Source organism: Prionailurus viverrinus, chromosome A3 (assembly GCF_022837055.1).
Source record: "Prionailurus viverrinus isolate Anna chromosome A3, UM_Priviv_1.0, whole genome shotgun sequence".
Taxonomy (NCBI): domain Eukaryota; kingdom Metazoa; phylum Chordata; class Mammalia; order Carnivora; family Felidae; genus Prionailurus; species Prionailurus viverrinus.
In genome coordinates this window covers 11311258-11333244 of record NC_062563.1, presented here as the reverse complement: position 1 = coordinate 11333244, position 21987 = coordinate 11311258, and the positions used below count along the sequence as shown (strand labels likewise).

General features: G+C 58.4%; 1 protein-coding gene and 1 long non-coding RNA gene across 8 annotated transcripts in view; one reads left to right on the top strand and one right to left on the bottom strand.

The window, feature by feature from the left end:
- Window positions 1-21987, bottom strand: part of RIPOR3 (RIPOR family member 3) — a 76225-nt gene that overhangs the window by 19452 nt on the left and 34786 nt on the right. For 2 of the 7 annotated variants that reach the window (XR_007150910.1, XM_047852786.1), the window contains exons 2-3: window positions 12412-12530; window positions 3184-3330 (exon numbers count right to left, since the gene is read on the bottom strand). Coding sequence is in view for 6 of the 7 variants with exons in the window: in XM_047852786.1 (XP_047708742.1) it covers window positions 3184-3330; window positions 12412-12530 (266 nt within the window). In the remaining variant the exon portion in view is untranslated. Of the gene's footprint in view, window positions 1-3183; window positions 3331-6402; window positions 7483-7902; window positions 8408-12411; window positions 12531-21987 lie in introns of those variants that run through there. The other 5 variants (XM_047852788.1, XM_047852787.1, XM_047852790.1 and 2 more) reach the window with 5 other exon arrangements.
- LOC125162154 (uncharacterized) lies at window positions 907-21021 on the top strand. Its single transcript, XR_007150911.1, has 4 exons — window positions 907-1237; window positions 6218-6309; window positions 13467-13677; window positions 16593-21021. It is a non-coding gene; the product is annotated as an uncharacterized LOC125162154 (long non-coding RNA).

Below are 21987 nucleotides of genomic sequence, written 5' to 3'. Positions count from 1 at the left end.
GAAGCCGGGCCCCAGCTCGCTCAACCTGCAGACCCCACACGCTGGGGGCTGTGTGCCCAGCGCTGTGCAGAATGAGGAACCTCTCCATTAACAGGTGCTATTGTTATTATGCCCATTTTAGAGATGGGCAAACTGACCCTGAAAATTGGCAAATAACTCAAGCGCAGAGTCACAGCAGGGACGAGGCCGAACCCGGGTCTGAAACCAGCAGTGGCCTCCGGAGGCCGCTCTCTTCACCCCAGCCCACGGGGAGGTCAGCGAGAGCCCGCCTCCCTCACGGGCGAAGACAGGCCATCCTGCTGTCGACCTGTGCAGGGCCAAGGACCAGAGAGGGGCTGGAAGACCCATTTCTGGGACGCACAGAGAAAGCTGTGTGGCTGGAGGGGACACTTCACGTTCTTTTCCAGCCAAAGAGCCTTAGACGTGAAGCGTGAGGTCTGGACTCGGGAGCCACGGTGAGGCCCCATCCTGCTTCATCAGAGTTTACTAGGCCACCCCAGGAAGGTGACTCGCCCTCTCTGGGCCCACTTGCACCACCATCTGCCAGGCCGCAGCTCACTCAGGGCGTGGGCTCCCCAGGAAGAAGGGGGTGCTGTTGAGTGAGCCCAGACCGGTCTCCAACGTGAGGTCCTTACAGGAATCACCAGAGCGGTCCTGGGAGATGCGCCCCTTGAAGACAGGCTCCAGGCACCCGGCCCCAGCTCCCACTCTGCGCCAGTGCAGGTGGGGGGGTGCGGTGCGCCCCGTGGGTGGCGGATGACAGATGGCCCCTGGGCTGGCGGTCAGGGCTTGGCGAGGGGGGGGGGGGTGACCTTTCCCCGGAGCCCGGGGTGGGTGGGGGAGGGCTGCGGACAGAGGGCGGGTCGGCACTGGCCCCGGAGCCCCACTCCCTGCTTCCTGGCCGTAGGATCCTGGACGAGCTGTGTCCCCTCTTTGGGACTCAGTTTCCTCTCCGGGAAAAGGTGAGGAGGCTCTCTGATAGCGTTCTTCAGGGATTCAACGGCGAGATGTGTAGAAAGCCCGCAACTGCTGCCGCTGCTGCTGTTGTCACTGCTATTAATTAGTGAGAAACAGAGCAGGATCGCAAGAGGCGGAGGGCGGGACAGGCCTCCCGGCCGGAAGGAACGGCGTGCGATTCAGGACACGCGCATGCGCGCTGAACAAGGAACCTGGGGCGCGGCAGCCTCCGCAGACGCTCCCCTACCCGGGGAGCTGCTCAGCAAGGGCCACAGCACAGGTACAGGAGGGCAGATGGGGCATTTGGGGAACCAGTGGAGGCGGGGAGTGAATAATAGAAAAGTCTAGAAAGGTTGAAGGTTAGAAAGGACCCTGAATGCCCTCCCCCCCCCCGAGGGTAGTAGGGAGCCATGGGAGAGACTTGAGCAGAGCAGGGGTGGCAGGTGGAAAAGGGGTAGGTGGGAACGGGGCTGGGACAGCAGCAAGCAGCTGGGAGGGAGGAGGCCCCTGGACTGGGCGTCACGGAGTCGAGGAAACTGGAGGGGCTACATGGCGGCCCCCCGTGTGACTTATTCACGGGGCAACACTGCACTGAAACCACAGTTCTCTCTCGAGCCCTGACCTCTTCCATGAACCTCGGGTTTGTGCCCGAACTACCTCTTTTCATCTCCACTTGGACGATCTCTCTCTCTCTCTCTCTCTCTCTCTCTCTCTCTCTCTCTCTCCTCTCTCTACCCCCAGTCCCTCCCTCAGTCAATCCTGCCTGCTCCACCTTCAAAACGTATCCTGAAACTGACCCTGTCCCCTGCCCGCCCACCCAGCTGCCACCTGGTCAAGTCCACCATCGTCTGCCACCTGGACCCTTGTAGTGACCTTCTTACAGGCCTCCCCACCCCTTGCAGCCCGTTTTCCGCGTACAGCCAGAGTCTTGTTAAAACTGAACTCAGACCACACCCTTCCCCCCCCCCGCCCCCCCGCGCAGAACCCAGCTCACCCAGAGTGAACACTAAGTGCTCACAGGCCCCATGTCACCTGGTCCCCATTGCCCCCCAGACCTCCTAACCCTTGCCTCCCTCTCTCAGCTCCCATGCCGGCCTGCTCACTGTGCCCCTAATGCTCTGATCATGCTCCTGCCCCAGGGCCTTTGCACATGTGGCTCCCTTGGCCTAGAATGTTCTTTATCCATTACCTGCTGGGCTCACTCCTTCACCCCTTCAGGTTTTTGCTCAAATGTCACCTTCTTAAATGAGACCTTCTTTGAACCCCTTATTCAAAATCAGCCCCACACCTTACCTTGATTTGTTTTCTACTATGGTACTTCCCACCATCTGACCTATTTCTGTATTTTGATTTTCTGCCCTGTTTATTGTCTGTCTCCCATTAGGAGGCTCCACGGGGGCAGGGATTTCTGTGTTTTAGTCACTCCCACACCTTGTGCCTGGCCCTCCGTTAGCCCTCAAGAAAAGCGCATGGAGTGGGGCGCCTGGGTGGCTCAGTCGGCTACGTGTCCGACTTGATTCCGGCTCAGGTCGTGATCCCACAGTTTGTGAGTTTGAGCCCCACATGGGGCTCTGCACTGACAGTGTGGGGCCTACTTGGGATTTTCTCTCTCTCTCTCTCTCCCTCTCTCTCTGTTCCTCCCCACCCCCCTCAAAATATAAACAAATACACTTTAAAAAACATAGGTGGAGTCAGTGACTGAATCTTCCTGTTCTGGCCTCTGCCCAGCTAGCCAGTCCAACTCTCTCCTTCGCTCCAATCCAGCCACCCGGGCCTCCTGTCCTACACTCTCCTACCTCAGGGCCCTTGCCCGCGCTGTTCCCCCTGCCTGGGACGCTTATCTCCCAGAGCCCAGCACAACCGTCGGGACCTCCTTGGTGAGTCTCCTCTGCCTCCACGTGCTGCCTCTGCATCACCTTCCTCCGTGCACTCAGGGCTGCTGGGAGTTCTGTTACTGCTTACGTCACTTCTGTTTGGCCATCTCCCCTCTCCACCATAAGCTCCCTGAGGCCAGCATCCCCCCCCCCCCCCCCGCAGCGTTCACTGTGTCCCCAGCGCCGAAGGGTGGGCCTGAGCGCGTGGCTGCACCCGGGACGCACTTGTGGACTGCAGGAGCTCCCTCCTTGGCCTCTGGCAGACAAGACCCGACCGTGTTCTCTGGGGAGAGGCGGAGAGGAGAAGCGGCAGAGAACGCACGTTTCAGGGACAACAAACACTGGTCCTTACTTGAGGCCTCTCTTGAGTGCTTCGAAGATCTTCTTCACCTGCTGTGGCTTGGGGTCCGGGCAGACAGACCCCTTCCGAAGCGTGCCATACATCTTGGAGGATTTGGCAGGCATTCGAGCTCTCACGGAGTTCCCGTGGATGGACTTTCTGTGAGAAGGAATGAGGGGCACAGCTGGGATCCGGACAAAGCCCTCCCCGGCGGGGGGCGGGGGGCAGGCACTGGGGGATCGGTGGCCAGAGCCCGGGGCAGTCACGAGGCCTGGCTGAGTCCCGCCCCGCCACCACCGAGCCGTGTGAGCTCAGGAAAGTGGCCGGGACTCTCCAGGCCTCGGTTTCCTCATCTGCAAAATGAGGGCTTGGATCTGAAGATTAAAAGACGAAGAAGAACCTGACATGAGACATCAACGCAGTGGGAGGTACAGTCGGGCAGCCCAAATGCCATTGTTTTCGGCTCAGTGTGGTCTGTCCGTCCGGACAAAACTACTTGGGAGGCCAAATCGTAGCCGTGGGGCGTTCCCGTGGGTGGGCACTTGTTGGCTTTGCCTGCACAGGACCCACGCCTCTCCCTCTATTAGTAACACCCCAGTTTTCCTCTGGGGCCCCTCCCCAACTCTGCTGCTCATGCATGTGGTTTGGAGAGAGGTGGCTTGACAAATCACCACACACACAGACACGCGCGCGCGCACACACACACACACACACACCTGCACACACATACACAGGCATTCTGAAGCAAATGCATGTCTCAGGCCTGGAGTCAACATACTCCATTTCCCTGGCTCAGGGAGAGGCACAGGACACAAATCTGTCCAGTAACCCTGCCGGGAGTTTGCTTCCACATTCACAGATAGGAAAAGGATTCTTTCTTCTGACATTGCTGTTCCGGGGGAACATACACCTGGAACAGCCAGCCATTTCCTTTGCATCATGTAGGGGGAATGGAGGCAACACAGGGAGGAGCAGGTGGAGGCAGACCAATTCCACACGACCATGAGCTCCTGGATCCAGCTATGCCTGAAGCTAGACCTGCCCGTGGAATTTCACTTACATGAACCAGTTGGTTCTCTTTTCTGCCTAAGACTATTGGAGTTGGGGTTGGGGACTGAACGATCTTAAAAACTGATGTCCCCCAGGAGCACCTGGGTGGCTCAGTTGGTTGGGCATCCGACTTCAGCCCAGGTCGCGATCTCACGGCTTGTGGGTTCGAGCCCCACGTCGGACTCTGTGCTGACAGCTCAGAGCCTGGAGCCTGCTTCAAATTCTGTGTCTCCCTCTCTCTCTGCCCCTCCCCTGCTCACACTCTGTCTCTCTCTTAAAAATAAACAAACATTTGGGGCGCCTGGATGGCTCAGTCAGTTAAGCGTCCGACTCTGTTTTGGCTCAGGTCATGATCTCATGGTTCATGAGTTTGAGCCCTACGTCAGGCTCCATGCTGACAGTGCAGAGCCTGCTTGAGATTCTCTCTCTCCCTCTCTCTCTCTGCCCCTCCCCCCCCCGCTCTCTCTGTCTCTCTCTCAAAAAAAAAAAAAACTTAAAAAGATTTTAAAAACATAAACACTAAAAAAATTTTTTTAAGGAAAAAAAAAAAAAAGAACTGATGTTTCCCAGCAGTGACAGCTGTGTCTCTCAGCCCTTGAGGGGCACACCAGCGTTTCAGGATTGACTGGAGTAGTACAGGGTGAGGGTATCCTCGTTACAGTCCCGGGCTGGTTTCACTGGCACCTAAGCTCCTTCTAGAATCCTATGCCTCGTCCACTAAGTGCAAGACCAGGGCTGCCTCCATCCGTCCTCTTAAAGACATTGTTTCCCAGGTATCCCTGCACCAGATGTGGCTTCAGGACTCCCTTCTCACGGGAGAAACACGAGTGGAAATAACACTCGAACGTCTGGGTCAGTCTCTCAAAGAAGCTTCTAGCTTTTCCTTCCAGCTGCCTCCCTCCCTGTCTTCCTCTCGGGTGCACTGAGGAGCCTGCTTCAACCTGTGCTCTAAGGTTCCTCAGGGATGGAGACAGAGGGGGAGGGAGGGGGAGAGAGTGAGCACGAGCAGGAAGGGGGGAGGGGAGCAGGGGGGAATAACCAGTATTGTTTCTTTGTCAAATGTACTTCACCTCTACACTGAGGTACTACCCAAGCCTCAGTTATTTATCCGTCAAATGGGAAAACAATAGACCCTAAATGAGAGAGCAGTGCTGGGAATTCTCTGAGACACCAGGGGAAACATTCGGCACAATGGAGGCAGTGGGTGCCTAATAAATGTTTGCTACCGTTATAATAGTCACGTCCCATCTGTATCTGTCCCTGCGCCCACAGCCTGGAAAACAGGAGGTGCTCAGTAAATACTGAGCTGAACGGGACGAAGGAAATACAGCGTGTCGTGGGGACTAGAGAAGAGAGAGTTGGGGGAGCCCAAGGGCGCAGCGGGACCTCAAGGGAAGAACAGGATGAAGGGTCGTCCCAAGAAGGGTGTTCTGAATCGGGGGACAGTGAGTCAGGGTGGAGGGGAGGACGCGGTCCAGTCTGTGTGTGATGCTGGGCGGACAGCAAGGAGAAGGCTTGACCGAAACAGAGTGAGGAGACCCTTCCCGCCCTGTGGGAGCCGAGGAGGGGGAGCGGGGAGGAGTGGGTCAGCTCCCAGCTTCACAGACCCGGAAGATGACAATCTGGGAGCATCGTGACGGTGCCCGGATAGAAGATGCCCCCTGAGTGTCTGTTGCTTCCCACCCCTGCTGTAGGAGCTTTAAATAAACATCGATTTTAACCCCATTGCAAGGTAGGGAACCGGAGGCTCAGAGAAGTGACTTGCCCCAGATCACGTGAGTGACAGAGCTGGGACCCAAACCCAAACATGGGCAGATTCCCAGCCCAGGATCTGAACCACCCCTCTGGGGGCAAGGGGCAGGGTTCCCTCAGGGTCCTCAGAATCATCTGGAGGACCCAGGCTCAGATTGCTGAGCCCTCTCAGCAGAGGCCCCAGTCTCAGGTTCAGCAGGTCTGGGGCGAGGCCTGAGAATCTGCATTTCTAACACGTTCCTAGGTGCTGCCAGTGTTGCTGGTCCAAGGACCACGCTTTGAGGACCACCGTCTTAGGGGATTCACTCGGGGGACATCCTTCTGCTGGAAACCCAGGTATGCATCTCCCCGGGAGCCCTTCAGAGTTTGCTGCACTTTTGCGGCCCAAAATCAAGGGTACCAGACCCCCCGACTCACTCAAACACTCACAGAGGGGCTTTCTGCGAATCAGGCACCATGGTGGGAGCCGAGGGCCTGGGGTCCTACCCTCGAAGACTCCCTGTCCCCGGGAAGAGGGGAGGATTGAGGTCTGGAGAGCCAGGCAGGGGGCAGGCAGGACACAGCTTCCGGCTCCTTCGGCAGGCCTGACAAGTTCACTCTGGCGCCCCAAGAGGCTGAACGGGCAGCCAGGCTGTATATCCAGCCCAGCCAGATGTGGCACATTCCACACACAGATACAGACACCTGCTGTTGACTCAGCAGAGAGGAGCTGCCCCGGCCGCCCCTCCGGTTGGGTTCCCTACCCCAGGAATCCTCGCCATGTTACATGCCAAGGATCCAGAAATAGAGATCCCCGGCCCTGCCCGCGCCCTGAGAACTGGGTCCTAGGGGAGGTTACAGCAAGGAAGGATCGGGGGGAGCAGGGGACTTGCCACGCTGGGAGCTTATGTTGTCTCATGAGACACAAGCTCCTGGTCAACCACCCATGGACAAATCCCAGCCCCGGGGCTCACAGGTACTTAACCTCCTAGAGACTCAGTTTCCTCATTTGTAAAGGGCAGATAAGAGTGCCTACCCCATAGACCAGTCATGAGACCATCATTCACTCAGCAAACATTTACTGAGCACTTACGGCACACCAAACAGCATTCAAGGGGCTGGAGGTAAAACAGAGACCAAAGCAAGTAAAAGCCGTGTCCCCGCGAGCTGCCATGCCAGCTCGGGGAGGCGGTGGGACAGCCGGCACAGGCTCTGGAGCTAGGTGCCCGTGTCTCTATTCGGTAACCCCACCTACAAGCTACGTGACCTTGGGTAAGTTAACGAACCTCTCTGTGCCTCAGTTTTCCCATCTGTAAAATAGGGCCCAGGGAAAGCGTTGCTGTATGCGTTAATAAATGTAAAGGGGTTTGAGTAGTGCCCGGCAAAGGACAAGGGTTATGTATGTGTCAAAGTTAAAGAAGACAATAGGAGCGCCTGGGTGGCTCCATTGGTTGAATCTGACCCTTGACGTCGGCTCAGGTCACGATCTCATGATTTGTGAGTTCGAGCCCTGCGTCGGGCTCTGCACGGACAGTGTAGAGTCTGCTTGGGATTCTCTCTCTCCCTTTCTCTCTGCCCCTCCCCCTGCTCACGCTCTCTCTCAAACTAAATACATAAATTTAACTTTTTTTTTTTTTATTTATTTTTGAGACAGAGAGAGACAGAGCATGAACGGGGGAGGGGCAGAGAGAGAGGGAGACACAGAATCGGAAGCAGGCTCCAGGCTCTGAGCTGTCAGCCCAGAGCCCGACGCGGAGCTCAAACTCACAGACCGTGAGATCGTGACCTGAGCCGAAGTCGGACGCTCAACCGACTGAGCCACCCAGGCGCCCCATCAAACTAAATACATAAATTTAAAATATAAATAAATCAGTAAGATAATAAATATCCAGGCCCTCGAAGGGGCTGCGCTCCCTCCTCCCTCCCCCTGCCTGAGGCCACACCACCCACCTCCTCGAGCAGGCCGTCCACAAAGTTGACATGCCAGGCGGGCAGAGACGGGCAGGGCTGCAGCCTTCAGAGAGGCGGGTTTCCGATGGGCTCAGGCCCCTGGCAGGTGGGGTGCGCGAGCAACTCTGGGGGGGGGGGGTGCCGCGCAGGAGCCCAGCTCACCTGCCAGCTCCCAGGGGTCCCCGGCCCCCGGGGGGTGCGTACCCTCGGCCGGTCCCCACTGCCATCTACCCGGAGACCTCCTCACCCTCACCGCTGCAGCCGCGCCTGGCTTCACTGGCTCCCGGGGAAGCTCTGAGCTCAGTGCTCTCGTCTGAGGTTCAGCGGGACGGGCGCGGTGGCCACTCTGAGCGCTGCTGGCTCAGCCGGGGAAGTGCAGCCTTCAGATGGCGAAATCGGGCTGCGTGTCTGGCCCGGTGATACAGCCGCCAGGGCAGAGAGCGAGCTCCGGGGGCGGGTGTCTCACCGGCTCTGGGAGCACTCAGTAAATATTAAACAGCCCCTGGCATGCCAGACAAGCTTCCAGAAGGACACGTGCCACCGGTGGCCCCAGCCCTCACGTGAGGCCGCTGGGACGGCCTTTCTGCCTGATCGTTGTGGGGAAACACTTTGTCGGAGGTCCGGTGCACGGCTGCTGCAAGTGCGGGACCTGGGGGCAGGCGGGGCTGGGTGTGGCTGGGGGGCAACGAGAGGACCAACTGGACACGTTTCGCGTGAGGACTCAGTGGGCCGACGGTGTAAGCTAACCCTGTCTCTATGCCTGGTGGCCCTGGATGGGTGGGCACGATGAGGAACAGAGCAGGGTAGGGAGAGCACCTCTGCCATATCCTCTTTCTCCAACCTCCTTTCCTTGAAAATCAAAGGTTTACTACTTAGTTTTCACACCCCACTTGCCGGCCATCTCAGCAGAGGAATTCCTGAGGTGGTGAGGACCTGGCAGGGGCTCCTAGCTCAGGAGGGTACCCTCCTGACAGCCTGGGGGAGAGGAGACCTGGCTGAGGAGGGACCGGAAGGGGGTAAGAGCAGCCACGCCTGTGAATCGGGGCAGAATGGGACAGCATCATTCATAGCAATCATTCACACCTTAGTATAAAATTTCCCCACCAGATAGATCACTTCCTCAGGTGAATTCTTTGATTATGGAATAAAAAGCCATGTCCAGAGTCAAAAGGGTTTCAGGTGCCAGGGCAGGGGCAGAGGTTGGACAAAGGGGACATCCATGAGCTTCAATCCCTGGCTCTCCTATCTGAGGTTATTTTTACCTGCCCTGCCCCAGCCACTGGGTGCCTTGGCAATATGTCTGTGATTCAGCCTGGTTGGATTACCTGAGAAATAAGGCCAGAAGGTGAGGTCTGAAACACAATCTAGGCCGTCCAGCCCCAGAGCCAAGGGTCCAGACTCCTGGGAGCTGGCCAGAGACAGGAAGTTAAAAATAGATGCGCTCCTCCCCATCCTCGTGGGCAGCTTCTTCCTTACCCTTGGCAAAGGGCACTGAAGAGACTAGATGGTGGCCACTCAGGGACCTCAGAACCCACCCAGGCTGGTGGCTCCAGAATTCTCCAGAATTCTCAGAGCAGGAGGAGAAGGAGCCACCAGGAGAGTGGCTATTCTGGGATATTTACAGCCATCAAGGTCATCTGTCTTAGACCAGGATGCAGACCTTGCCAGATGTGATCTTGTCTTTGCTGATGGCCACTGAGCCATAGCGGGACAGGGTCAGACCTCTCTGTCTTCTTCCCACCCAGAGTTCTGTCCTCAGGAGTCCTTGGGACACTACCTGGGCAGAGCTCCTGACTGGGGCCTGTGGGAACATTCCCATGGAGGCAGGAAGTCCAGAAGCCCCCCAGGGGCCTGGCAGGGGGAGAGCTGCAGGCAGGACCAGGCACAGAATTCATGAGGCCCAGTGCAAAAGAAAATGCAGGGCCCTTTTTTCAAACTGTAGTAAGGGTTTCTAGATGGCGGGGCGCCTAGGTGGCTCAGCCGGTTAAGCATCCAACTCTTGATCAGCTCAGGTCATTATCTCACAGTTCGTGGGCTGGAGCCCTGCATTGGACTCTGTGCTGACAATGTAGAGCCTGCTTGGGATTCTCTCCCTCCTCTCTCTCTCTGCCCCTCCCCTGCTTGCACTCTCTTTCAAAATAAATAAATAAACATTGAGAAAAAAAAAAAGGAATTTCTAGATGGCAACACCACAGTATTACGTGAGCACAGGGCCCTAGTGAGCACACAGATTGTATACTCACGCAGCTGGCCTTGGCTGCCAGGGTCTGTGAAACCCCCCTTCAGCGCCCCCCACTGCCAGACCATGGTAACAAAATCCCCATAGTGCCTCTGTGTGAGTTAGAGAAAGGTACCCCACCCTGGGTGGGCCAGCTGCACGCCAGGGCACACAGCTTGGGAGGGCTACGTGGACTGGATGGCCCCCTTGGCTGGGTGACCTGTGCAACTGTCTTCAGCAGCCCTGATTACAGACCCCATGGTGGGGGGGCCTGGTGACGCCCAGAAGAGGCAGCTCAAAAGTGGTTCTGGTAAGGAACATGATCATTCCCTGGCCAGTTGACTTAATCCTTCTCAGCCGCACTTATGGAGTGCCTAATGTATGCCTTCCTTGCGGTGGCATCCACGCTTTCTCCTCTTGGAGGCTGGGCGTCAGAGGGACTGGGTGCTCACTCTCTCTGGGGCTGTGTTTTCCTGTGCTTCAGCTCTTTAGTGCCTCACCCCCCCGCCTTGCACCTTGCATGTCCTTGCTGTGGCTCACAAAGCCCCGCAGCCCTCCCTCTCTCACGTCTATCCCCCAAGACAGCCACACACCCACTTTCTGTGCCTCAAAGCTCATCCCCACCTCGGGACCTTTGCACTGGCTGCCCCTTCCACCTGGAAGACGTCCCCAGCCCTGCATGCTCTCTGCACGTGAACATCAACTTGTCTTCTCTCTGGCCTTAAAGGTGCCTCTGCCTCACTGAGGGCCTCCTCTGAGAGCCCTGCCACCCTCCCACATCCCCGTTTTAATTCCTTCACGTGCCACCAGCTGAATCCTTCTTGATTATTGTTGGCTTATTTTTCGCTGCCCTGACAGGAGGGCGGGGCCCGGTTCCGTCCCCAGAGCCCGGGACAGGGCCTGGGCAGAGTAGGTGCTCCATAAATATTTGGAGAACGAATCAGGGATTCCTAAGCATGCTTCCAGCTGAGACCCTCCAGGATTTCGGCCCTGAGACCCACTCCTCCTGGGCACGTGCTGGCACTGAGCGGCCAGGAGACAAGTGGGCGAGCTGGGAGAGCTGGACCTCCGGGACCAGGCATCACTGGGGGGGGGGGGGGGGGGGGGGCGAGTGTGCAGCTGAACCCCAGGGAAAGAGCCACAGGAAGGCCCGGTCTGGGGCACGGGTGGTCCACCTCAGGACACGGCAGTGAAGCCAAGGCCCAAAGGACATTAAGCAGCCCCTGGCCAGGTAAGGAGGAGTCACAGGAGGGGCCAGGTGGAGGGCCCGGAGGAGAGAGCGGCCAGTGTGACAGGGAGCTGTTTGTGAGGCCGCGTGAGGAGTCCAGATTGCATTCTCAGCAGATGGGAACCCCTGGCAGGTTTCGGGCAGGAGAGGGCCATGACGAGCCCTGGCCAACTCTGCTTGGCTGGGAGTCCTGCCTGTCCCCCACATTTGCTCAGCCAGGCAGATGTTTGGGCCCCTCGGGCTTGGGCCACTCGCGATGCCTGAGGGATTGCCCCACCCCTGGGCGGGCAGCTCCCCAGGCTTGCACAGTGCCCGACATGAAGGCCAGGACCAGTCTGTGGCCCCCAGGAGTGGAAACGAACCTTCCTCCCGGGAAGTACCTGCAGCCGAAGGAGACTCGTGGAACAGCCACGAACTCACGTCCAGTGGGGCAGCCCTGACCCCATCTCTGCTGTTCCTCCTCCTTTGAAAATTTCCTGCAAGCACCTACTGTGTGCCAGCATGCGCCGGCTGCTTGCCTTGTGTCACCTCATCGTACGCTCACGACAACTCTGTCGGGGAGGGACACTCATGATCCCCGTTTCACGGATGAGGAAACCGAGACTCAGAGAGGTGAAGTCACTTGCTCCAGGTCACAGAACTGGGATAGGTGGCCCCACGTCCCATTCTATCAAACAGGAAGAACATTCCATCCTGACCCCGCCCCCAGACTAAGTTCCAGGGCTGAACGAACCAGTCTTGCTGTGTGACCTTGGGTGAGCAGCTCCACCTCTCTGAGCCTGTTTTCTGATCTGCTAAGTGGGCCTGATAAGCTCACGCAGGTGACTTCCAGGACCAACTGCCAGGAGCATGTGACATGAGACGGCTTCGGGTCTCAAGGAAATTACAGGTTTCTCCCAGCACCAAGTGTCACACGCGCGCACACATACACACACACACACACACACACACACGCACGCGCACACACTGTCCTGGGCTGCAGACTTGGCATCAGAGAGAGCTTCAGGGTCACAGGCTGCACAAGATGAGCCAGCCCTGTACCCTCCTCACGGGCAGAACTTACGCGATCCTCCGGCTCTGTGCGCTGCTGAAGCCCGCGAAGGAGGCGCTCCGGCCCACGACCCCCACGGCCCCCGCGTCCCCAGAGGACAGGAACCGCAACCTCACCGACATGGCCGTCACCTACAGGGAGAGGACAGGAGAGTCAGCCTCGCGCTGCCGCCTGTCGAGTGCGGGTCGCGGCTGGTCCCCCTTCACCACGGTCCCCAAGGTCCTTACAACAGCCCCACAAAGGGGGCAGCTGGTACCGTCCCCAGCTCACAGATGAAGCTCAGTGAGGCAAGGGAACTGTTTGGGGCTGGCAGCAGGAGTGAGATTCGAACCCAGGTCTCTGTACTCTGTGCTCAGGTTCTTAATGGCTGAGCAATGCTGAGGCTCCCGCAGGGGGGAGTCAGCTCCTCCTGAAACCATACCTGATCTCTTCTCAGCTACTCCTCTCTGCCAGTAACCCTCACCCCCCTCCACAAACACTCATGGAACGCTGTGTGCCAAACACTGTGCTGGAGACACGCACTGAGCAAGACAGGCAGAGTCCTTGCCTTCCAGGGCTCCCGGTCTGGCAGGGAGGCTAATGAGCCACCAGTTAGGGGGGACCCAGGGGGTACTCGACTTAGCCATGGAGGAGGCGATCAACTGCTGAGAAGGAAAGGCTGATAAGGGGAGAAGGAGAAGGGAGAGGGAGGGGAGGGTATCTGAGGCAGAGGGAACAGCATGGGCAAAGGCCCGGGGGTACGGAGGACACGGCGTAATCCAGAAACCGAAAGAAGAGCTGTGGTTTGGGCCGTGACTCCAGGGGAGGCTGGAGAGGCCAGCAGAGTGCAGCTCCTGCGGGGCCTTGGTAACCCCAGGGAGGAGTTTGCCCTTGCAATTGGGCAAGGGTGACTGGGAGCCATGAGAGGGTTTTGAGCAGGGGTGACAAAGCCCAACTCACATGAGGCCAAGCTGCTGGCATCCAGGCGCTCCAGAATCCCTGGATCCGTTGCCCCATCTCTGATCCAGGCTGCAATGAGGCCAGCCTAGAACCCTGGCTGTCTTTTCTTTTTTCCAAACCGCCTCTAGGTTGGAAAAACGCCACCGTAACCCTCGGGAGTATCGCCAGTGCCTTCCAGCACCGACAGTCGAAGGTTCTTCTGCATATCTGACCTGAATCTCTCCTGCTGCGTTGCTCCTCGGCCAGGGTGGAGACAGTCCGAGGATTCCAGGGACCCCACTGCCGAAGCCAAGCCTCTAAAAAAGCTCCACTGCACCACCTCCCTCGTATCGCTGCTTGGTAAGGCCCCCGCGTCCCAACATCCGTCCACCTGCCAGAGTCCACGCCTTTGCTCAGGGCTGGGTCTCTCCCTGGAATAACGTTCTCTTTCGAGCCACGTCTGTCCAGCGTCCCGTCCTGCATTTTATGTGTGGTCAGCCCCCACCATAGGCTCCAGGGCCTCCCTGGCAGATCCGTGCGGCCCCCACAAGACTTCCCCTCCTCCTAGGCTCCCCCCATCCCCACCCCACACTGCGCTGTACATAGTGCTGAGGACTGGAAACCAAAAGGCCAGACCTGGGCTCAGACCCCAGCTGTGCCACTCGCTGGCTCCGGGCCCCGGCGGTCACGTTTGCAAAGCGGAAAGTCAGAGGACCAAGGAGACCGTGCGCTGAGGGTGCACAACGCGGAAGGAAAGAGCTGGTTGTCTCTGTGCCCTTGGCCGACAGAGGCCCCCGCCCCGCAGGGGGCTACAGAGGCGGATGAGCCCGGGGAGCGCCCTCCAGCCCTGCCGGGGGAAGCTGGCGAGTGTTTGCTGAGCACCCACTGTGTGGCAAGCCCCAGCACCAAGGACCGTCACATGCTGTGGATCCATGAACAGCGGCCCTGATGGGAGCCACCGTCCGTTGAGTGCTGTTACTAAGTCAGCCCTGCGCTAAATGTCTCACGGAAATTATCTTAGCAAATCTACGCAGCCCCTGAGGCCTGGGAGCTGTTGCTGACCTACTTGGATAGATGGCGACATGAGGCCCAGAGAGGGGACGAGACTGGCCCAAGAAGCCCGCGTGGAAGCAATGAGACAGGTTTGGAACCTGAGTGCGAGCGGCTGCAGACGCCATCCCTTCCGACTGTGCGCACTCAGACGTCCCCGTCCCGCCTCTAGATGTCCCAGCCCCACAGGGAGGTCCCCACGCTCCCGGCCTGTGCCAGGCTGCTGCCAGCCTGGACCAGCCCCTGAGCGTCAATCGTTACTTTCTTGGGAATTTTGGTAGCTTGAAATCAGCCACGGCAGGAATGTGTACACCCTGGATGTCGGCAAGTGCTACAAATTTGGGCTTTTTTTGTGTTTTTTTTTCCCCTGCAGGTTAGTGAGCATCTATCAGTACACCGTTGCCCCACCACTAGCGGTGTGTGCTCAGGGTGGCACCGGGGGCCTTCTCGAACTCTTGAGAGCCCCCAGCCAAGCTGGGCAAGGGAATGAGGGGGTAACAGGGAGGGAGATCACTGGGGTCACTGGTTAGGAAGAATACTCTGGTGCCAGCCTGGGGACTGGGGACTGAGGACTGGGGACTAGGGGCTGCGGGCTGGGGGCTGGGGACTGCAGGCTGGGGGCTGAGGGCTGGGGACTGGGGGCTGCAGGCTGGGGACTGGAGGCTGGGGGCTGGAGGCTGGGGACTAGAGGCTGGAGGTTTCAGGCTGGGGACTGGGGGCTGCGGGCTGGGGGCTGGAGGCTGCGGGCTGGGGGCTGCAGGCTGGGGGCTGCAGGCTGGGGACTGGGGGCTGGGGACTGCAGGCTGGGGGCTGAGGGCTGGGGACTGGGGGCTGCAGGCTGGGGACTGGAGGCTAGGGACTAGAGGCTGGAGGTTTCAGGCTGGGGACTGGGGGCTGCAGGCTGGGGGCTGGAGGCTGCGGGCTGGGGGCTGCAGGCTGGGGACTGGGGGCTGGGGACTGGGGGCTGGGGACTGCGGGCTGGGGGCTGAGGGCTGGGGACTGGGGGCTGCAGGCTGGGGACTGGAGGCTAGGGACTAGAGGCTGGAGGTTTCTGGCTGGGGACTAGGGGCTGCGGGCTGGGGGCTGGAGGCTGCGGGCTGGGGGCTGCAGGCTGGGGACTGCGGGCTGGGGGCTGAGGGCTGGGGACTGGGGGCTGCGGGCTGGGGACTGGAGGCTGGGGACTAGAGGCTGGAGGTTTCAGGCTGGGGACTGGGGGCTGGGGGCTGGGGGCTGCAGGCTGGGGACTGGAGGCTGGGGACTAGAGGCTGGAGGTTTCAGGCTGGGGACTGGGGGCTGCGGGCTGGGGGCTGGAGGCTGGGGGCTGGAGGCTGCGGGCTGGGGGCTGCAGGCTGGGGACTAGGGGCTGCAGGCTGGGGACTGGAGGCTGGGGACTAGAGGCTGGAGGTTTCAGGCTGGGGACTGGGGGCTGCGGGCTGGGGGCTGGAGGCTGGAGGCTGCGGGCTGGGGGCTGCAGGCTGGGGACTGGGGGCTGGGGACTGGGGACTGAGGGCTGGAGGCTGGGGACTGGGGGCTGGGGACTGGAGGCTGGGGGGTGCAGGCTGGGGACTGGGGCCTGGGGACTGGAGGCTGGGGGTGCAGGCTGGAGACTGGGGGCCGGGGGCTGCGGGCTGGAACACCCTTCCCCTACCTTCCCTGCTCCATCAGTTACAGTAGACTGCGGATGGCAACTTCTCTGCTCCCCCATCAGACAGAGAGGGACCTGCAGGCGGGGCTAGAGTGTTCTCTGGTGCTTGGAAGATTCACAGCACATCCTTATGGGACCAGAAACAGTGCCTAAAAGGCTGGGCCTGCTGCTGCCACCGTACCAGGCTGTGCAGCCCATGGTGCCAGATAAGTGGAAGCCTCAGGCTAAGGATAAAGATAAGGATGGGGATAAGAATTTCCACTAAGTGCTCGATTCCAAGGCAGGGGCTGACAAACATTTTCTGTAAAGGACCAGATACCAAAGTTTTTGGCTTTGCAGGCCATATACTCTTTTAAATACCCACAACTATTTACCTCTATTGTTTTAGAGCAAAAGCAGCCACAGACATTATGTAAATGATGAGCATGGCCACGTTCCCATAAAACAGTACTTACAGCTATTAATGGTTGACCCGTGGGTGCCCAGCACCCTCTGTGCTACCGACTCTAAGGGCTTAAAATCTCATTTAATTCTCCCGACATTAAATCAGGTAAACACGATTATTATCCTCATTTTGCAGATAAAGAAACCGAGGCTAGAGAGCAGAGGAAACGACTCATCCAAGGTCACACAGGTAGGAAACAACAGAGTTGGGATTTGGGCCCGGGCATAACGGGCCTTAAAAGCCTGGTCACTTCATTCAAGGTGGCACCTGTTCCCCGGGGGGCTGTGCTGAGGACATGTCCCCACCCAAGAGCCAGACCCAGGCTGAATGGAAGCAGGTCGTGAAAGGGACCTGCCAAGCTAGAAGTCTAGCATTGGGGGTGGCCAAGAAAAATCAACCCCATCCCCTGCAGGCTTCAGGGTGTGGGAGCCCGGGTCCCTGGGGGCTTCTTGGGACCAGCATCAGTTCCCAATCAGCTCAGCTGCTCCAAAAGGGAGGCCAGCGGCCACCCCCAGCCTCCCCCACAGGCCCTGATGGGGTTAATCCTGGCTGTTGACTGGTTGGCCCCCTGCGATCTCACCCAGCTGGGTTTCTTGCTGCAAAAACATCTCCCTTCTGGTAGATGGGCTGGGACGGCCAGGCTGAGACCCCTAAGATCTCAGGAGCCTTCACTGGGCAGCCCCTGACAAGACTCCGTGAATGTTGGTCACTTTCGACCAAGGCTGATATTCTCAACGTTAAATCAGTGACCCAGCAGGGGCACTGACCACTCTGAACAGAGGTCGGCGCTCAGAGGCTCAGGACAGCCCTGGATATAGCTGGCACTCTGCGGGGCAAGAGAGATAAGCCAGAGACCTCGCTGGGCCCCTGAGCAGAGGAGAGAGGCACAGAAGTCATGCAGGTCCCAAACCTTTGGTGGCAGACAGGACTGCCTCGTCCCCGTGCGTCCCTCGCTGCCTCTCGCTGGCTTGGTACCCTGGGGCAGCACCCGCTTAGACGGACGGCTTGGACACAGCTGGTGAGTGCAGCAGGGGCCAGGACACCTGGAGGGGCTTCTCACACAGCCAGCGGCTCCCCAGACACTGGGACCATCGTCCAGGACCTCCTCCCGGAGGCGCGGCTGGAGGGAGCCTGAGCCCACTCCGCTAAATCTGGCCAGCTCACTGCTGGCCAGAACCGCCCGCCAGCCCAGGGAACCTACAATTTCACCTCATTTGGAGGTGATGCTTCTAAATTTAGTGGCGTGGGCTCTCAGGGCTGGGTGGTTTTTATGCCTGAGTCCCTCACTTAGGGCTCTTTTATATCCGCTCAAATGCCAGGCAGGGCTTAGTTTGCTTATAGGAGTTTCCAAAATAGTCCCTTTGGTTTAGCACGAAAGGAAATGGTAAAATAGCCCAGGATGAGGAATGTGAGTTTATACCTAAGAGGGATGGGCGACCCGCGGAGGCCGCTCTGGGAACCAGACTACTGTCTGCACCAGATGGAGGGCAACTCCCTCGGTTCACCGGCGAGCACGCCCAGAGTGGTCACGTGGCTTGCGCGGATCACCCAGAGGTGAATGGAAGGGCCAGAAGAATCCACGCCCCTCCCCCCTGCCAGCTCCACGGCTGCAGACACCTCCAGGCCTCTGCCCAGGCCGTGTCCTCTCCCTCCCTGGCACGCTCTTCCCCCAGGTCTCCCGGGAGGATCCCTCCGGGCATGAGATCCCAGCAGAAAGGTCACCGCCTCAGAGAGGGCCTCTCTGGTGCCCCCTGGCGACAGCGGCCTCACTCTTCACCCTGTTTCAAATCCTGCAGAGGAGTCACTGCCGTCCCAAATTGTCTTGTCAAGGTGCTTGGCAATTGTGTGGCCCTCACAGGAGTCCCAAGCTCCGTGGGGACAGGGACTTTTTGGTCTTGCTCACAGCCGTATGTCCCAGGGCCTCACCAAGTAGGGGACCCCGGTAAGTACTGGTCCGTAAGTGATTGCTTGAATAACTGAACGATTGAAGGACATCTCTTCAGACCTGTGTCTAGGGCTCACTTACTTGATTTGTTCATTCAACACACACACATATCGAGTGCCTACTGAATGCAGGCACTGCGCATACGGCTGTGAACTAGTCCAGTGGGAGACAGGAATTAGGGTATGAGGCTGGACTGTGATAGGGAACTAGAGGCGTGGGGGGCAGACAAGGATCCCTCACCCAGCCAAAGGGGAGTGCCCGGGGAGACCCCCTGGGGGAAGCGATATGTTGAAATCTAAAGGAGGGGGAAGAATTGGCAGGGAGAGAGAATGGGATGGAAGAGTGTGCCAGGTGTTGGGAACAGCATGTGCAAAGGCTCAGAGATAGGGTCAACTAGATGAAATGCAATTAGATGAACTTAGTACAGTGTGGGTGGCTAGAGCATCAGGTACCAAAGAGGATCCCTGAGGGGCTGAGTGGGGACCAGGCCTCTATGGGGACGGGGGTTTAAGCTGCATCCAGGAAGAAGTAGGCAGGACAGGCCTCCAGCACCCTCTGGATTTGGTAATGGCGCCCTTGAGTTCGTTCACTTACTGAATATGCCCCTACTGCACACCTGACCAGACAATGCTGTGTCTCCATAGACAATGAATGAGTGCCTGCTGCATGCCAGGCCGTCGAACCCCGCACCTCCGTCCAGGGGCTAGGGGCAGTCACACTGGAGACGCCTCTGTCCCTTTGGCCCAAGGCCCATGTCCCCTGGGCCAGCACTGACTGCCGTCTGGGGCAAGCTCAGATACCCTGTATGGCCTACCCCAGCTTGACCTGGGTTTTTGCCCTCTGCACTCAATCCTTCACCCACCCACCCCTTGCTTCCGCCATAGACAAGACCCAGACATTTGATGGTCCCTGAGAGGGAAAATCCCACAGCCAAGCCACAGAGGACAGAAGCCACGTTAGCTCTGACACCCGCCAGCTCGGGCTCCCCTTCTCTCTGCGGAGCCCCTGGGGCCCCGCCCCTACCAGATGCTTTCAGATGCTTCTCTACCCGCTGCAAGGAATCTGCTCACCTCTCCTCAGCCAGGAAAGCGTGCCCAGGGGATCTCTGCATGTGATCTGGAACAAGTTTCCTCCTCCCTGAGCCTCTGTCTCCCTGTCTGTAAAGTGGGAGGGCTGGGCTAGAATTCGGGGTCCCCCAAGCACAGGCCCATCTGAGCCAGGTGAGGAATGCATAGCAGACACCGTGATTCACCTGGCAGGAGAGTCATTCTTGCCTTAGCCCCCTTTCTCTCCTGGCTCCCCAGCCATATGACACTTGTCCCCCCCCCCGCCCTCCCCCGTTCAGCTGAGTTCAGAGCTGGCGCCAGGCACACGCTCCGATCGCATCAGGTGTTTTGTTGCCTTTCTTTTAAGGTGAACTTCCGTTTAGAGCAAACCGTCTTGTGTACGATATAGAGTGGTTTTCTTTAAGTGAAAGGGTGATGGATTTGAAGGACGCTTGGTTTAAGTAGGGCAGGTAGGAACCCAGCTTCTTGGAAGCCCACGTTTCTGGGTCCCGCCGTGGAAGTGAGACCGGGGGGGGGAGGGGCACACCTAGGTGTGCCCCTGCAGATGGCCTGATGGAGTCAGATGAGCAGACAGCACCGGTTTCTAGTGGAAAAGAAGAGGAAGCAGCATCTTGGGGAGCCCTACCTGTCCCCCCAGAATTCATGGTCCCAGGGCTGCAGGGCAAGTGGAAACTTCCTGGTGGTTCAAGACGAGGCATGGGGGTCGGGACCCAGGATCCAAGAGGGCCCCTTGCCTCAGTTTATCACACAGTCTACAGTCCCCTGTGACCTTCCTGCCCAGGGCAGCCCTGGGAGGTGTCCACGACCCGCCCCAGCTCAGGCCGGGAGGCACAAAAGGACCAGTCGCGTGAGTGGACAGATCGGCTATCTCATCAGGCTTCACGATGCACCTGTGACCATCTCACAGCTGAAAACCCTGCGCGAGGCCACAAACGGCCAAACGGCCAAGTGCGAGGGAGCCCAAAGGGCTCAGCCACACGGAGGAAATTTCCATGGCAGGAATTAGGAATATGGTTTTGAGGAATAATGACACGGGAAGATAGAAGATGTTGAAAGTAAGATGTTGAGGACAACAGACCAAGATGTGAACTATACACGACACGCTCTCCGCTTTATTTCTCCATCAATGCCTTACCAGTGTTCTACCGTGGGCACGCATTCCCTCACAATCAGAAAAAAAGAAAAAAGGTGATCTGAAGAAAACAGAAAGATTGTACACGTGTTGCATAGTAATCAAGCTGCCAAGCGGGCTCTGTGTGTCCTCCGACCTAGAGAACGATGCCTTTCAGGATGAAGCTGGGGTCACAAGAGATACTTTTCTCTTAAAAAAGAAAGAAAGAAGGAAAAACAAACTTTTAAAGGTCCACGAATATCATCTACACTCCCAGCTAACGCCAGGGGGCTTTTACGAGGTAAAGATGACTCATGAATCTCTGTGAAATATCCAGAGGGTGTTTTGATTTAAATGCCCCCCCTCAGGGGCGCCTGGGTGGCGCAGTCGGTTAAGCGTCCGACTTCAGCCAGGTCACGATCTCGCAGTCCGTGAGTTCGAGCCCCGCGTCAGGCTCTGGGCTGATGGCTCAGAGCCTGGAGCCTGTTTCCGATTCTGTGTCTCCCTCTCTCTCTGCCCCTCCCCCATTCATGCTCTGTCTCTCTCTGTCCCAAAAATAAATAAAAAATGAAAAAAAAAATTAAAAAAAAATAATAATAAAAAAATAAATAAAATAAATGCCCCCCCTCAGCACTCTGAGCTCCCTGACAGACGTCACCGCGGGGGGTGGAGGGGGTCACCTGGAAGAGACAGCACCCCTTTGGGGACAGGGCCTCCTGGGGCCGCCGTGGGGGCGGGGGAGCGTGGAGCCTGTGGAGCTGGGGGCTCGTGGCTGGAAAGACGGAGCCCCGATGCGGGATAACAGAGATCGGGGGGCAGCCAGACCCCTTCTCAAACAGGTGGGGCCGGAGGGACTGAGCCAGAGGCACCACGGTGCAGAGGGACCCCTCCCGGCAGGTCGGGGTGAGGCCACACGGTGGTCACGGTGCTTGGCCAGGTGCCTCTGTTTGACGCTAAAGAGGGAACCCGGCAATATTGCTAATGAGAACCGGCACTTCGAGAGCACCGGCTTCTGCCACGTTCTGTGCTGAGAACCAGCTCCTCTCATTCCTGGTCCCCGGCAGGTCTGGCCTCGGCTTCGCTCTGAGCGTGCCGGACGCCGGGCCGAGAGCTGGACACGGCACGTCTCCCCCACAGCACGCCTCTGAGGTGGGCGCTCTTACCACCCCCGTTTTACAGACGGAGAAACTGAGGCTCGTAGAGCTGAGGTGGCCAGAACTAGCAAGTGGCAGCGTCCCATCTTCGACGTCTCGCCTTAGAACACTTGCGTGTGGGCAGTGTGACACAGGTGTGCGTACCCCTCATCCACGTCCTAGGGGTGACCGAGCAACACGTGTGGGACCCCCATCAGAAGCCCTCACTCCAGAGTGGTTATGGGAGGGTCTCAGGCAGAGCTCCACTGACACT